Source organism: Mytilus galloprovincialis, chromosome 14 (genome assembly GCF_965363235.1).
Source record: "Mytilus galloprovincialis chromosome 14, xbMytGall1.hap1.1, whole genome shotgun sequence".
NCBI lineage: Eukaryota > Metazoa > Mollusca > Bivalvia > Mytilida > Mytilidae > Mytilus > Mytilus galloprovincialis.
Genome location: NC_134851.1, coordinates 53,021,766 through 53,039,929, shown reverse-complemented (window position 1 = coordinate 53,039,929; position 18,164 = coordinate 53,021,766). Strand labels below are relative to the sequence as shown.

General features: G+C 31.6%; 1 protein-coding gene across 22 annotated transcripts in view; it reads right to left on the bottom strand.

Annotated features, from left to right (window-relative positions):
- Positions 1–18,164, bottom strand: part of LOC143058355 (uncharacterized) — a 295,609-nt gene that overhangs the window by 58,054 nt on the left and 219,391 nt on the right. For all 22 annotated transcript variants that reach the window (XM_076231837.1, XM_076231830.1, XM_076231829.1 and 19 more), the window contains 15 exons: positions 14,006–14,120; positions 13,528–13,700; positions 12,818–13,105; positions 12,234–12,536; positions 11,653–11,955; positions 10,858–11,163; positions 10,528–10,639; positions 9,833–10,005; positions 9,134–9,421; positions 8,497–8,802; positions 3,535–3,840; positions 2,701–2,994; positions 1,999–2,304; positions 1,429–1,734; positions 51–353 (listed from right to left, as the gene is read on the bottom strand). In XM_076231837.1, coding sequence (XP_076087952.1) covers positions 51–353; positions 1,429–1,734; positions 1,999–2,304; positions 2,701–2,994; positions 3,535–3,840; positions 8,497–8,802; positions 9,134–9,421; positions 9,833–10,005; positions 10,528–10,639; positions 10,858–11,163; positions 11,653–11,955; positions 12,234–12,536; positions 12,818–13,105; positions 13,528–13,700; positions 14,006–14,120 — 3,882 coding nt within the window. The remainder of the gene's footprint in view (positions 1–50; positions 354–1,428; positions 1,735–1,998; positions 2,305–2,700; positions 2,995–3,534; positions 3,841–8,496; positions 8,803–9,133; positions 9,422–9,832; positions 10,006–10,527; positions 10,640–10,857; positions 11,164–11,652; positions 11,956–12,233; positions 12,537–12,817; positions 13,106–13,527; positions 13,701–14,005; positions 14,121–18,164) is intronic.

The following is an 18,164-nucleotide window of genomic DNA, read 5'->3' as shown; positions in this document are numbered from 1 at the left end:
TAGTGCAATTAAAAAATAGGTCAATAGCATTAGGTTGTTTGATACCATACCTGCAGGTTTCTTGGGAACTACTGTAGAATCAAGCTGACAAATATCACCAAGACCTACAGAGTTCTCAGCTGCTACAGCAAAGGTGTACTCAACTCCATCTTTCAAGTTGGCAACCTTGTAGCTATTATCAAATGGTTTTACTGTAGCTACAGTGGTCCACTCATCTGATGGTCCCTCCTTCATCTTGACAATGTAGCCTTTGATCTTTTCACCTCCTGTTTTTGTTGGTGGTGTCCAGTCCAGTGTAACAAAGTCTGGACCTACTTTGGCAGTTGTCAGTTTTTCTGGTGGACCTGGTTTTTCTGTCAAACAAAACAATAGTTTTATCATTTAAATGTTTTGAAATTTTATTTTAACTGAAAGGAATGTACTGTGAGAAAGAAATTTTAAAAGTTTTTTACAAGTGTGTTACATCTGATCAAACTAACGACTTTCAAGTGAAATATGACATTTGTTCCATATTTCTCAATAACTGCCAGGACTTCAAATTCTAATCATAACTTTGAATTAATTTTCATTTTTCATTTACATACAATTTTTTAAAGTACACACTTTATTATTTTTTTGTCATGAATAAAGCATACGAAATTGAGTTGAGTATATTTTTTTGTCTTAAAGGGGCACTAGCTACAAGATATATAAAAAATCTAAAGTATGATTTTTTTTTGTTCAATTATTAATAAAAGTGAAATAGTGAAATAATAATTTGCTTTTATCAATTGAAATGGTTCAATTTTGTCAAATAAAGCTAATAAACATTGATAATGAATTATTCACTTGCAAGTGAAAAACTCGACCTCATTAAATCATGTATTCATGTGAACTCCAATTTAACCCCGTAGAAAGAGATAGAATACGCATGCATTGCCCGTGTATGGTTATTTAAAGGAAAAGATTGTCAACATTGAAAGTGAAACAAAGGTAAATAAACTAATTCAATCCACAAAAAATCTTTCTTGTAAAGGTAAAAACAACGATAAACATAAATTTATAATTTATAAACAAAATTTAACAGATCTAATTGCACAGGTTGTTTAATCTTTTTATATCTATGTTTATGTTTACATCGCTTATATGGTCATAGAAGGTCAACTCAATAGTTAATTAGAGGGTGTCTTGGCTAAAATTCTTACGAAACAAAGCTACATCTTATTGAGACCATGTCTTGTAAATTGTGTTTTTTTTCATACTTTTGATAGTTTGGAAAAATGTTTTACATTGTTATAAACAATATATTAGAATTTTGAGTCAACATGAATTTGGCAGCTAGTGCCCCTTTAAGGTTACAATATTCCTTTATATTGGTATGATTAAAAGCCAAATTTAACCTTAAATTACATCATACACCATTTAATTAATGACTATCTATAAACATACCAATAATTTTTCTTGGTTTAGCCATGTCAGCTGATTCCAATGGGGAACCAGATCCTTCACTGTTGATAGCTGTGACTCTGAAGTAATAATCTTGACCTTCCTTTAGATCTTTAACATTGAACTTGTAAGTGTTTCCATCTACAGTTCCAGTCTTTGTCCATGTTGACCTATTGGCTGGTCGGTATTCAATCTGGTATTTTTCAATTGGAGCACCACCATCTTGTTCAGGTGCCTGCCATTCGATGTCAGCAGAACTCTCAGTGACATTACTGATCGTTATTGGTCCAAGTGGTGCTAATGGCTTTGCTGTAACACAAAATATCTCATATGATAATTATCCATGTGAATATTAAAGATTGGAGAAATTTGTTTTATAACAAAAACATCTTTTACATCTTTCACAAATTCATGTTCATTTTTACATGTGCATTCAAAAACTTACTGACTATAATTTATTAATTTAAATCACATGTCATAAGTAGAAATTTGATAATGATATAATATAATATCATGTCTTTCTATTTCCATAGTGAAAAATACAGAATTTAGCAAAAAAGTGGACGAACTCACAGAATGGACTCTTTGGCAGTACAGTTTTATCAGCTTCTAATGGCTCTCCAAGTCCTGATTTATTTTCAGCACGTACACGGAACATATATTCTGCTCCCTCCTGTAATTTGTCTACTCTAAGCTGATTGGTTTCACCGTCAACTTTTTTAACAGGTGTCCATGTCTTGCGTTTTTTGTCTTGTTTTTCAATGACGTAGGAAGTGATTGGACTTCCACCATCTTCTTTTGGAGGTGACCAGTGAAGTGTGACTGAATCTTTTGTGACATCAGTCATTTCAAGTGGTCCCATTGGTTGTGAAGGTTTTCCTAAAATTAAAAGAAATATTTAAATCTGCAAAATATTGTTTGACCAAAAAAAAATCCAAGTTGCAAGTAGAAATCATGAATGAAAAATTCAGAAATTTTTGCGCTTATTTATTTTTGCAAATTTTCAACAATGCACTAAAATGTAAGATTAATTATTGCAATTTCAGTAAAATCTGCTTCAGTTACATTTATCAGATATCAGAATGGGAGTTTTTATTATTGCGATCAATATTCACATTAATAAAAACTTCGCAATAATTTTTATTTAACAGTACTTTAAAAAAGAAGTGATTCTCAAATTGTATCAAACTAAAAAAAAAGTGACTCAAAAAGTGATTTTTCAAACTTGAAATGAAAGAAAGATACAATTTTTTGGACGATGCATATGTAAATTACCAATTGGTTTCTTTGGTACAACTACATCAGATACCAACAACTCTCCTTCCCCGACGTCATTGATTGCTGATACACGGAAGTAGTATTTCTTCCCATCTTTAAGACCCTTGGCTGTATATTTGGTCGTATCAGTAATATCAAGTGGTGTCCATGTTTTACCATCTTCTGATATCTCAAGTTTGTAAGATGTTACTGGTGAGCCTCCATCTTTCTTTGGAGGAGACCAGTTCAAGGTCACTTCATCACCAAGTACATTGGTGAATTTGATTGGTCCAACTGGCTTAGCTGGTGTAGCTATAAAATGTATATTCAGTATATAAATGTTTCATGAATTTTTGTTAGTAAATCAATATAGACTGGGGTGTAAATATTATTTACTATGTAACATAAAAATCTGGTATAATGCAAATTTTCAGTAGGCATTAACTGCAGAATTTGTTTTCTAATGATTTCCACAAAATAGAAAATTTTCTAAATCTATGAAATTGGCACCAACACAAAGGAATGCAACATCCTTTTCTCACTTTCTATAGTTGACAATTCCCTTTTGACTTTAAAACATTTGTAATTTCAAACTCCATGTACAAGAATCTTTATGTTTTTTTCATCTTTTTGAATACACCTTATTGCTATTTGTCCACCATTACTGGACATCACACAGGTTCCAGTAAAATTTTGATGTCATAATACAAAATATCTGATGCCACAATGGAAAAGTGATTGTTGTATGAATTGAATAGTTCGAGCGGGACAGATTCTGTGGTCAGCCAGGATTAGCGATAAGGTGTATACTTGATAGATTCATAATATATTTATCAACAGGATTTAACTTACTTGGTTGTTGTTTAGGTTTGATTTCTGCATCAGTAACAAGAGCCTCACTTGCTCCTTCAGCGTTAACAGCTAATACTCTGAACTGGTATGGAGTACCTTCTATCAACTTGGGAACAACAAAACTCAATGTTTTATCATCCACACTCCCAACCTTAGTCCAGGATAAACGTCTCTTGTCATATTTTTCAATAATGTATTCTTTGATTGGGGAGCCTCCATCTGATTTTGATGGTTGCCATGACAGTTTAACACTATCAGCTGTGATGTCAGATGCAGTCAATGGTCCTTCTGGTTTTGATGGTTTGCCTAAAGTCATTCATAAATTTTTATTGCAGATGAATTTTATTTATAAATAGCACTAATAAACTGAAGTACTCATGTTCTCAATTTGCATGCTTATTATTTTAATATTGCATACTATTGTATGATTGTCAGATGCTTTTTACCCCTGTATCTGTTTTGTCTGGGTTTTTTTTTGTGATTTAAAATTTAGGTATGCATCCCTTTAATATTTACTGAAATAACCATTCAAGGCTGCCCCAAACTATTTTTTGTGCATTGGACTTCTTTTCATAAAAATATGGATAGTTCATGTAGGTGGTCAATGTTCATTTTTTCTGTATACATGTAATAGCTTTTCAATTATCTCTTATTGTAAGCATTACATACAATACTCTATTTTTGTTCTTGAAAATTATCTGATTGTATTATGAAACAATACAACAAATAAAGAATAAAAGAGCTGAAAAAGTCAAATTATTCGTTTTTTTATCCCAATTTTAATCAAGAAATTTAGGTAGCAAGCTTTGGTGTTGACCAAATAATAATCAATAATCAAATTCTTTTACAGTGCTTATCCAGTGACCTTTGGGGTATCACATTTGCAAAGACCAAAACAGTTTACCAAATTGCAGTCAGATTTCTACTCCAACTAACTGATCAACTGGTAAAATATTTTAGCAGATTGCTCATGTGAAATGTTGTTAGTTTGAAGTGAGTGCTGTAAAATAAAAAAGTTATACTTACCATCCAGATCCAGTCAGTTGATACCTTTGTCAATCATTTCTAACACAAATAATATCTTACTATAGTATGAGTCACTGAATAAAATGGTCTAATTTTAACATGGAAACTTCTATCATAAATAAATATTATAAATGAATAGTTCAAAACATTGTTTTGTAGGTGTATATTTTATAGCTTTGTCTTCTAAGATGAAGTTATTGTGCAATTGTGATTCGAATAACATTTTCTATGCAAATTACTGATCTGCTGTCATTAAAGGGAAATAATTTATATTGAGTTCAAATGTACACATAAAATTTAATCAATGATACGAGGCTTATGATTTTGCCTACAAAAGATTCATAAAAAAAAAAAATGAAATGCAAAATTAGTATGAAATTGAAGGGCATGTAAAACACAAATTAGAAAGGTTTTGCAAAATACTGCTTATAAGATATCTTGTACTCCTTGGTAGACAATCCTTTATACTTTGAACAATTCAACATTTTGCAAAACAGCTGTTAATCGTCTTTCATCATTAAATAAGTTTCATTGTTCGTTTTAGAACAGAGGATAAAAGTTAAATAATAACAGAAATAATGTTACAACAAATTAAATGGGGAAATTTGATATTTGTCAGACAGAACAAAATTTTGCTGATTATTTGTAATGTAAATTATTTCCCTTTATTGCCAGCAGATCAGTAATTTGTATACAAAATGTTATTCGAATCACAATTGCACAATAACTTCATCTTAGAAGACAAAGCTATAGAATATACACCTACAAAACAATGTTTTGAACTATTCATTTATAATATTTATTTATGATAGAAGTTTCCATGTTAAAATTAGACCATTTTATTCAGTGACTCATACTATAGCAAGATATTATTTGAGTTAGAAATGATTGACAAAGGTATGAACTGACTGGATCTGGATGGTAAGTATAACTTTTTATTTTACAGCACTCACTTCATACTAACAACACTTCACTTGAGCAATCTGCTAAAATATTTTACCAGTTGATCAGTTAGTTGGAGTAGAAATCTGACTGCAATTTGGTAAACTGTTTTGGTCTTTGCTAATGTGATACCCCAAAGGTCACTGGATAAGCACAGTAATAGAGGTTTTGATGATTATTTTATCCTTACATTGATAAACAAAATACCAACTCTAAACTAAGTAAGTACTTTTCCAAACCAAAAAAGGTTTAAAATGCTTACAACATCAGGAACTTCATAGCTAGATATGGAAAGGTTTGAGAGGCAACATTCAAGGAAAGTGTAGAAAATGTCAAAACCAAAAAGTTCATGGTATTTTTTATAAAGTTCATGGAATCCTTTTTTCAGTTTATGATATTTTATTCTTCGGTTCCTTGTATAATTTTTTTAGTTCCCGATATTACTTTTTTAATTTGTGGTATTCTTTTTCAATTCAAAGTATACTAATTTTTTAGTTTGTGGTATCTTTTTTTAAGTTCATGGTATTTTTCCTATAAGTTCATGGTATCGGGTATCCTTTTTTCAGTTCATGGTATCTTTTTTTAAAGTCATGGTATCTTTTTTTTCAGTTCATGGTATCTTTTTTTTTCAGTTCATGGTATCTTTTTTTAAAGTCATGGTATCTTTTTTTTTTCAGTTCATGGTATCTTTTTTTCAGTTCATGATATCTTTTTTTTTTAGTCATGGTATCTTTTTTTAAAGTCATGGTATCTTTTTTTAGCAGTTTCTCTATCTTTTGTGAAGTTGCCAGATGCATTCTAATGTCTCAGTTTCATGCAAAATCTTGAAAATCAACAAAACGCCATGCTATCAATCTAAGAGACAAACAATAAAACGCCATGCTATCAATCTAAGAGACAAACAATAAAACATTTTGTTAATATAATTTATTTATTCAACATTTTATTGATTAAAATGTACACAATTCAAAATTACTATTATTAATCTTAGGCATCTCACATAACAACTTCATTTAAACCATTCATTTGAATATTTAAAAACACATGCACAAGATCTTTTGTCCAAGATCATCGTAAAAAAAAAAAACTAGCACTGGAATGAAATGATAAAAAAAAATAAAAATTTGAAGCACTTAAAACACAATCAAGTGGATAAATTAAATACAATAATGGTATCTCAAAATAAAATACAATGAAACATGTAAAACAAATTTTGAATAGATAAAAGATTCTGAAGATACATGTACATGTATAAAATTAGGACAAAAAAGGCCACTTCTTTTACAATCCAATAATTTCTTGCTTTCAACCCTTATATGAATGGTTTTAAAAATCAACGACACTCTGTCATGCATTTGATTTGATCAAAATATACAATATATTAGTAACTAGTAACATTCTATTAATTAACAATCTAACTTCAATTAACTAATAACTAACTACTATAACTTCTATAACATATCACATTAAAAAAGGGAGATTCACAACCTTATAACACATGTCATACATTTTGATTTCTAAAAATTCAAAAAATTCTGATTATAAAAAAACATATTTCAATAAAGGAATGTTCAACAATTTTCAGCAGTTAATGATAAAAATATAATAAAAATATATAGTATTGATAATTATAATATAACATATGGTTAAAATATGTAAAATGTTATTGATGTAAAAATCACATTATAATTGATATGTAAATAAATCTTTTCATCACATATTTAGCTCGAGTATGATATATAAAATTCAAAATAAATTTAAAAACATGATTTGATAAATAAATTCGATTAAATGGACCGGGTTCTTTAGAAATTAATTTAAAACTTGATTTGATAATTAAATTGGACCAAATGGTTCTTTAGACGTAAACAATGATTCCTCAAAATGCTCATTTCAAAATTTGACATAATGAAAGCGATCCATTTAGTGATGTAATATCTACAGGGATGAACTTTGAAAGGAACATGTTATATTCCATTATGAAATGAATATGTTATTATCAAATTTGTAATAGAGACTTGTTTGTTTATCTTCAAGACATGATTATAAGTCTTATCATGCACCTTTTTACATACATTTGTAAATGCAATAAATTGTTCTTTAAAGGAGAAGGTTGCTGAGATCAATACCTAAATATCAATGACTGATTAATATATGTATATAACCTAAACCTTAACCTAATTAAACACTAAGCTTAAGATAAAAGGTCCTAATCAAAACCTAATCTTTAGTTAAAAAATGTGTGTCCCTAAGTAAAAGAATGCCCCTGCGTGACACATTAAAAATCCTGTTTCAGTTTAGAAATAATAGGAATTTTTTTACTTTTGGATGGATAATTCTCTTCAAATTCACTCAAATAGATTAATATTTGATTCACAAACATAAAGGCACATGCTTTGATGAATATGAAAACAATTCTAATAAGACAATCATGGTAAATTTTGCTCGGATTTTAATCATAATATGAAAAGAAATGTGGTCTTCTTGCACATTAACATATTTATCAGAATTTTGAGTGAAAGAAGACCACATTTATCACTGCCATAGCAGTATGTAATTTAGGACATAGAAATTATAAATCTTTTATTTACATGTTTGCCATTTCTTGTCACCGATAAAAAGAACCAAGTAATTTGTGACCAAAATGTCAAGCTACATAAATTATACACTGATTTACTGTGGATTCATTATTATTCGTTGTATACCAATTTTCGTGGATTTCGTGGGTATTGGTGAACAACGAAATTAAATGTTCAACGAATGACAAACTTTCCAAAGGCTTGTATAAAGATTTCGGAAAACCACGAAATTAAATTTCCACAAACATGCAATTTTCATTCATCCACGAAAATTGGTGCCCACGTAAATAAATGAATCCACAGTATGTTTAAACAAAAACAATAAAACAAAGCATTCACAATCATTTTCAAGACATCATGCTGTTAATATTGAACACCAAACTTTTGTCAATTCGGGTTGCATATCCAAACCTACCAAATGGACTCTTTGGAATAATTGATTCAGATGTCTCCAAAGGTTTGGAAACACCAATGTCATTTTCAGCAGTAACTCTAAACATGTATTGTTTTCCATCCATTAATCTGCTTGGTGTTAAAGTTGTGGTTGGTGCTTTGACAGATCCCACTTTAGTCCACTGGGATCGGTTCTGTTCACGCATGTCTACATTGTATTGTTTAATGTCTGATCCACCATCATCTTTTGGTGGTTGCCATGACAGTGTGACACTATCTTTGAGAAGGTCTGTGACCTCTATTGGTCCTTCAGGGGGTCCAGGGATGTCTACATTGAAAACATTATTGTTAGTCCATTTGTTTAGTTATAATGGTTTACATTTACACAATGTTTCTATTGAGTTTGAAAAAAAGCTAAATATCCATGTCATTTGAATTCTGATGGATAGTTGTCTCATTGGCAATCATATAACATCTTCTTATTTTGGAGAATGGACTAAAATGCTAGATTAATTATTGCGATTTTATGAAGATCTGCATACAGTTGTGTGGATCCTATATCAGAATACAGGTTATTATCATAGTTACTCATTCATATTGATGAGTTTTCACTTTTTTACGCTTTAATTTCCATCCAATAATTCCCCAATATGACTGACCTGTGACCTCTACATCGAAGGTTGCCTTGGCATCACCAGCCTCATTTTCAGCCATGATTGCATACATGCCATCATCCTCTCTGGTAGCTTTCTTGACTTGTAAAGTACTTCCTGTCGGTGTGGTATCAAGGTTAAGACGACTGGATGGTTTGATGGTCTGATCATCTTTACACCATGTGACAGAAGGTTTAGGAATTCCACTCACTGTTACTGGAATTCTTAGTGATGTTCCACTGCGTAGAGTTATTAAGTCTCTGAATTTATTATCATATTCCAGTTTTGGTGCAGCTGAAATGAAAGAATTAATGTTTTTATTTAATGCTTATTACATTATAAAATATAAGTTCAGTGATAATTTTATAGCACTTTTGAAGTAAATAGTCAAACGTTATGTGGTATGTTATATCCTGTTTAAGATAATTTCATTCAGCACAGTTCTTCTTTTTGCCAATAACTATGTATTATAAAGTAACAGTAATGGAGAATTGACGGCTGGAAATAGTTTGACTCTTAAAAAGCAAATCAGAATCATACAAGTTCATTTTACATTTTGAATCAACTATAAAATCTACATGCCTCAAAACAATTATTGGATTTGACAACAACTTTATACACATGTATTATTTTTACAGTACATATATATTGTAAAGCTAATGTTAAATATCTGAAAGGAAAAAAAGTTTGAGCCAGATATCTTACCCTGAACCTCTAGTTGTCCTGAGGTTGAGACAGAACCTAAATCATTGGAGGCCTCACATTTGTATGTCCCAGCATCCTTCTCTGTGACCTCTCTCAAGGTCAATGAGGCTACCATGTTGTCATAGCTAGTCTCATATTTCTTAGTTGAAGGAATAGTTTTGTTGTCTTTGGACCTGCAACAGTTTTTTTTCAAATTAAGTTTGAGTTATTATCTCATTAAAGGTAGCTTACCGTGAAATTAACTTGTAGAATATTATGAATCATGTCAACAGTAAATCAACACATTATTGCAAGGTTTTTATTGAGGCAAAAGGATAAGAATTGTAATAAATATTAAAACTATTATAACAATTTGACAGTTGTATTTTACTTGATTCCTCATTTTTTGGAAAGATTTGTGAGATTAATACTTGTAGAATTGATGAAATTTACATTAAAAAAAATATGAAACTGCGGTAAATAAACATAATTATGAAATAGAGAGGATATCTGCAATAAATATTTAACTTAATGAACTATAGTGGTTCAAGTCATACCTTATTTATTTGAATTTTTCAGTTCTTGAATTGTCATATACTTCTATATTATGCACCATTAAAATCAAGTAAAAATTGTCTTGTTATATAGTTTTATATACTAAAATTGTATACAATTTCTTTCTTCATAATGGAAAGCCTAATTTAATTTTTACTAACCATTCCACAGATGGTTGTGGCTGTCCATTGATTTTACATTCCAATGTTGTGGCTTCTCCAAGTAAGACAGACACGTCTGGGATTCCCTCAAGTACTGATGGTGCTTCTCCAACTGTAAAATAACACATCAATATACTGTTATGCCATAATGTAAAAGCACTTTTTTCTAAAAATCTGATTGTATTACTCAATAATTTCTTATTTTATGTCTTCTTATAGATAAAAATTACACTAATTTTAAGTCATGTATGCAATTAGAAACTACTGTTGAAGTTTAAAATAATGAGACAATATATCCCATAAAACTTGATTAATCCATTAACGACTTACTTATTGGTTCCTTGGCTAAGACAGGGCCTGTAGATGGTGAAGGTTTACTTAATCCAGCCTTGTTCTCAGCAAGAACACGGAACTCATACTCAAATCCTTCTGTTAGATCTTTCACTGTGAAGGCACAATCTGGTACCTGGATGTTATGTGTGACTGGTACCCATTTATGTGACCTTGGTGGTTTAGATTCAATGACATAATTGAAGATAGGACTTCCTCCATCTTTTTCTGGTGCTACCCATTTCAGAGAGATGGAATTCTTTGTAACTTCTGTTATTTCTGGCTGTCTTGGTGCATCTGGTTTTTCTAAATCGAAGAAAGAGACAAACTATTAAACTCAGTCTTCAATATCAAAAGGTGCTGGTGATTAAAAATACTGCAATGTAGTGGAACCAATATTCATACATTCGTGTAATTGTTCCAAATATTTACAATTAATAGATATAGGAAGATGTGGTATGAGTGCCAATGAGACAACTCTCTATCCAACTAACAATTTATAAAAAGTAAAGCATATAATAAATAGTACCTGTAGATTCAGATTTTTTTTTAATGTTTTTATGAATATGAAAATTGCAATTGGTTGGGTGTCACCAAAATAAAACTCACATTAAAAAATTTGTAAGACTTATTCATATGCATCATTTCCTCAAATTATAATAATTCATCTTGCATTTTCATATAATGTTCAACAATCACAATGATAAATGGATACAAAAATCTCTGAATTTACAGAACCTTTTTTTGTTTGTTTCAGATATTGACCCAAAAATTTTCTTTTATTGTATTTCTTACCAAATTGATTTTTAGCCAAGATTGGTCCAGTTGGTTGACTTGGCTTGCCGATACCAGCAGCATTTTCTGCTGACACACGGAACTGATATTTAGATCCCTCCACTAAGTCCATGGCTGTAAACATTGTATCCGAGAGGGATTTCTTGTTGACCTTTGTCCATCTTGTACTGTCAGCTGGTTTACGTTCTACCATGTAACCAATGACGGGAGAACCTCCATTGTTTTCTGGTTGTTCCCAAGTTAAGGTCATAGATGACTTTGTAATTTCTGATGGCTGTAGATTCTGTGGTGCATCAGGGACATCTGTAATATAGGGTCAATAGTATTAACAATGCCTAAAATATTCTTTTACAATAATGTAATATTATGAGAATGCATTTGGTTTATATGGTCATATTTTCGTAGCATTATGTTGTCAAACTGCTCTAAACATGATAGTTATCTTATAATCTGCTATTTTTTTTAACTGAAAGAATTTGATCAAACTATGATGCATTTATAAATATTAAAATTATCCAACAAAAATCAAAACATTTCTTTGTAAATAATTGTCTCAATTTTGACAAAACTTGTGTACATACCAAATGGACTCTTAGCAACAGTGCCTTTGTCCATTTCTGCTGGTTCACTTGAACCGATCTCATTTTTAGCAATGACACGGAAGTAATATTCATTTCCTTCCAACAGTTTCATTACATTGTAAGAAAATGTCGATCTGTCAACTTTGTCAACGGGTGTCCAGGTGTTTCTCTTGGCATCACGTTTTTCAATGATGTAATCTGTGATGTCACATCCTCCTGTGTCAGTGGGTTGTTCCCATGACAACAATGCAGAATCTTTCTGGACTTCAGGCACAGATAAGTTGTTTGGTTTGGATGGTTTGTCTATAAAACAAATAAAGAATGGTTGAAAGAAATTCTTATTTGTATAAATGATTGGCTAGCATGCTCTAGAGGGTTTTACATATATGTATTTTTTTTCTTCAATAAATTTAATCAGAAATTTTGAATAAGAAACTGATATTACCCATACAAATCAAAATAATTATTTCATACTTATTTTCCTTAAAAAATATTCCAAAAGTAGATTGTAAAAGATGACCAATTTAACTTCATATGAATCTAAAATATCATTTCCAGTTTCAGTCTTAAAAACAGATATTGACCTTTGACAACAACTTCAAAGTCAGCTTCAGCTTTTCCAACAACATTTTCTGCTGTAATTTTGTAATTTCCAGCATCCTCTAGTGTGGCATTTTTTATTGTCAGGATAGAGAACTCTTCTGTTGTTTCCATTGTCAGACGTGGTGATTTTTCTATTGTTTCTCCATTTAAAAGCCATGCGACTTTAGGTGATGGGATACCACTGATATTAACAGTCAATGATAAAGAGCCTCCTGCCTTGATGGACTGTTTACTCTTCAGTTTGTTGTCATAATCAAGTTGCGGGAGAGCTGCAAAGAAACAAAATCTCCATAAACATTTCTTTTTAGGTATTCATTCATTTCAGATATGTGTGCAGTAACCTCAATGAGATACATTGTATGAATGTCTGAATTGATGGGGGTCCTTCATTTCTTTATTCTTTTTTTTTCAGGTAATTTTTCTACAGTCTTTCAATGTTTTCTTATTATTTTCTATCATTTATATTTTAGCACCCCATTATTCTCTTTTCTTAATTTTTCCAATGCTATCTTTCTCTATTCTCTCTTTTTTTTGGTAATTTTTTCTCTGTAGATAAGGCCCATCATCTGTAAACCCAATTCAGATTCTCTGGTATGCTGTATGTTTTGGTTCTTTCTGAATTGTATGTAAACAAGTAAAAGCATCAAAAGTAATTTCAACATCTTGTTAAGAGAAACCAAAACAAACTCACTATGTACAGAGAGTGTTCCTTCTGTTTGTACTTGTCCAATGATATTGGTTGCCTGGCAACTGTAAACCCCAGCATCATCTGGTTTGGTTTGATGGATGGTTAGGCCAGCAACCTCATCTTCATAACTCATCTCATATTTAGGGCTCTTCTTCACCTCCTTTTTACCCTTAAACCTTTGGTAGAAAAAAAAATCATATATAGTTTTCAGTTGGTGGTGTATTACTATTAAAGATGCCACCAAAAAAGAAGCATTGCAAAGACTATAAGTTGCTGTAAAGTTTTTGTAGTTCAACTAATTTATATTGAGTTGTTACCTAATGCTCAAAATAAATGATTTATACTTGAATTAAGTACAAATCCAAAATATATGAAAAACTAAAAACATATTTCTTTGCACATTTATCAAATTTGGTTTAAAATGGAAATGATAGGCCCAATCTAACACCATGCAATATTTTGTAATTGTAAAACCACTTACCATGTGATTTCTGCCTCTGGTTCTCCCAGTAGGAGATCACATTCTAGGGTGGCGTCATTAGGTGATACAATGGTTGTATCTTGTAAGGGTTCCAGGAGTTTTGGTGCTTCTCCAACTGGAAAATAAACCATACATCAAATCTCAAATATTTCTTATTACATAGAAAAATTAAGATAAATCTGTTGTAAAAAAGGAAACTATTTTCTTTCTAATGAAAATATATTTGAAAAGATGAATGTTTACATACAAAAAAATAGAGCATAAAATCATTCAGTGAAGATCATACTGATGTTGTTTCTTTTCAGAAAGAAGTTAAGATATTTTTATTATCATGACAAATGAAACATCTTGACATTTCAAATATAGAGTGGCGTGCTCATTTTCGCCATATCTTTCCATGTTTTCCACAGTTTATGTTGCGGTCTATATTGTTACGGCCAGAAATCGCCTTTAAATTGTAGCCAACAAAAGACACAAATCAATAGTAAAATTTAACAATATTTAATATACAAAAGTTTACAAAAGGTATTACACAAATATTACTGTTAACTTAACTGTCAAAATATGAGTCCAATCTGTTATCTTTATCTGTATCCGGAAATCTTTCGGAATCCAATTTGAATATTACGTTCACTACTAATGTCACAATCCAGTATGATGTTGTTTGTAGAATAAAAGTGTCAATCCAAATGCTGTGAATACTAATGTCTATCAATGTCTATGTCCAAGTTTAATTATGAGAGTTTAACTTTAGTGTCTGTATATATAGTGTTGTCATGGAAAATTCTAGAACACTCTATAATGGAACATTGTGGAAAATCCTGGAAAGTTACAACGGAAGTTTCTGGAATAACGTAGAAGTTTAAATTACGCATCTTTTATAAGGATCATTCTAGAAAGTTCCAATCATTCTGTGATTGTTCCAGTGATTCCTAAACTGCACAGTTATAAGATTATTTGGTAAACAACTATCAGGCCATACAACACAAATTAGGCCAACATAAATAAACATAATAATTACAATATCATAACACCTCCCCCCTTAAAAGAAGTTTTAGTGTAACAAAAACTTATCATGAATAATATGAACAAAAATACATAATATATACAAAGTGATTTAATAAGCTCTAGATAAAGCATCAGCTATTACATTATCTTTACCCTTAATATGTTTTACAATTACATCATATTCCTGTAACAATAAACTCCACCTAGTCAACCTCTGATTCTTGTTTCTCATTTTATGCATGAAGGTGAGAGGATTATGATCAGTATAAACAAGAATAGGATATACAGTGGGATTCAAATATACATCAAAATGTTGAAGTGCTGACAACATTGCAAAACACTCTTTTTCAATAGTTGAATAATTTTTCTGATGTTTATCCAATTTCTTAGAAAAATATGATATAGGTTTTTCAACATTATCATCTGTCTCTTGATATAAAACAGCTCCTATTCCTACATCGCTTGCATCAACGGCAAGTTTAAATTGTTTTTCAAAGTCTGGAGTAATCAGAACTGGACTATTAATTAAAAGTGATTTGCTATTTTCAAAAGCTTTTTGACAATTTCCGCTCCAGATAAATTTAGAATCTTTCCGTAAAAGATGAGTCAATGGTTGAACAACAGTAGCAAAATTTGAACAAAATTTTCTGTAAAATCCAATCATGCCTAAATATCTCATAAGTTGTTTTCTATTTGTAGGAGGTGGGAATTTGGAAATAGCTTCCACTTTAGCCATAATAGGTTTTACTTGACCTTGGCCAACTGTATGCCCTAAATAATCAACAGTGGCCTGACAAAATTCACTTTTACCAAGATTAACAGTCAAATTTGATTTTGACAATCTATCAAAAGTATCATATAAATGTGTTAAATGCTGTTCCCAGCTATCACTACATACAATAAGATCATCAATATAAGCATAACAACAGTCTAAATCTTTTATAACATTATTGATCATTCTTTGAAATGTAGCTGGAGCACTTTTCATGCCAAATGGCATTACAGTATATTGAAATAAGCCATCTGGTGTAACAAAAGCTGATATTTCACGAGCTCTCTGTGTCAATGGAACTTGCCAATAACCTTTCAATAAATCAAATTTGCTCACAAATTTTGCTTGACCAATATTGTCAATACAATCGTCTATCCTTGGAATCGGATAGGAATCAGATTTTGAGACTGAATTTACTTTTCTGAAATCAGTCACGAAACGAAAAGTGTTATCTGGTTTTGGCACAAGGAGACAAGGAGAGCTCCATTCACTGTTACTCGGCTCAATAATATCATTGTCAAGCATATATTTAATTTCTTTTCTCATAACTTCAAGTTTGAGTGGATTGAGCCTGTAAGGATGTTGCTTAATTGGAGAAGCATCTCCTACATCAACATCATGACAAACAGCAGTGGTTTTGTTTGGCACATCTGGAAAAAGATTTTTAAAAGAAAATACCAAAGTTTTTATTTCTTCTCTACGATCAAAAGACAGATGTGCAAGTTTTGAATCTAAATTTGACAAAATTTCTGAATTTTTCAATCTAACTGTCTCTTCCATAGTTTTACAACTAAAAGTTGGTTCAATTACATCTGGTTTGTCATGATTGTTCTCAAAGTTAACCATGCCTAAAGTGGCAACTGGTTTACTATCACATAGTACATTAGTACGCTCAAAATATGGTTTTAACATATTAATATGACACACTCTATTTTGTTTGCGCCGACCTGGAGTTTTTACAATATAATTCAAATCATTAATTTTATTCTCTATTGTATAAGGACCACAATATTTAGCCTGTAAAGGATGTCTAGGGACAGGCAGAAATACAAGTACCTTATCACCAGGCTCAAAAACTCTGTCCCTGGCATCTTTATCATACCATATTTTCATCTTGTTCTGTACATTTTTTAAGTTTTTCTGAGCAATTTGACAAGCAGTATACAATTTTTCTTTAAATCTAGATACATAGTCTAAAAGATTCAAGTCAGTATGTTCAGTAAGCCACTTTTCCTTAATCAATTTTAACGGTCCCCTTACAGTATGACCAAATACCAACTCAAAGGGACTAAATCCAAGGGATTCTTGAACAGCCTCTCGAACCGCAAAAAGTAGAAAGTGAACTCCATCATCCCAGTCTCTGTCAAATTGAAGACAAAAAGTTCTAATCATGTTCTTCAATGTTTGATGAAAACGTTCTAAGGCACCTTGAGATTCTGGATGATAAGCACTTGATCTGTACTGAGCAATCCCTAACTGGTATACGACTTGCTGAAATAAACCTGACATGAAATTTGATCCCTGGTCGGACTGTATAGACTTAGGAAGTCCTACTAATGTGAAAAATTTGATCAAAGCTTTGACGATAGTAGGTGTCTTGATATTTCTGAGCGGAATAGCTTCAGGAAAGCGGGTTGATGTACACATGATTGTCAATAAATATGCATTTCCAGTCTTGGTCTTTGGTAAAGGTCCAACACAGTCAATTAGAACTCTGCTGAAAGGTTCGTCAAAGGCTGGAATAGGCAGAAGTGGTGCTGGTGGTATTTTCTGGTTAGGTTTACCAACAACCTGGCATATATGGCATGATTTGCAGTATTCTGCGACATCATTTCTAAGTCTGGGCCAGTAGAAATGTTGCAATATTTTTAGGCAAGTCTTCCTTATACCTAAGTGCCCAGCCAAGGGGGTGTCATGGGCAAGACCAATAATTTCTTGCCTATAAACTTTAGGCACCACCACTTGGTATAGCACTCTCCATTCCTCCTCTGGGGTGGCATCAGGAGGCCTCCACTTCCTCATTAAAATGCCGTCCTGATGGTAATAGCATTCGGCCACTTTGTCTGCTTCCTCCTGTGGTTGAGCTCTCTGCCTGAGCTGAAGAACCTCAGGGTCTTTTTGTTGTTCTTCAGATAAATTCTTTCGGTCTAATGAATGGCTGTTAACGTCTGGCCATGGCATAATAACATTCTTGTTAACACTAGGTGGTCTTGTAATGGCCTTTTCTGAGCGACCAGGACCTTCAATGTCAGCTATAAAAGTGTCAGAAAGGTCCATGTAATCAAACTTGTCTTCTTGCAAATTCTGATTTTGTTGTTTTCTAGCCATCGCCCTAGTAACAACACAAGCTGGATACAATTCAGCATCATCTTCAGGTGA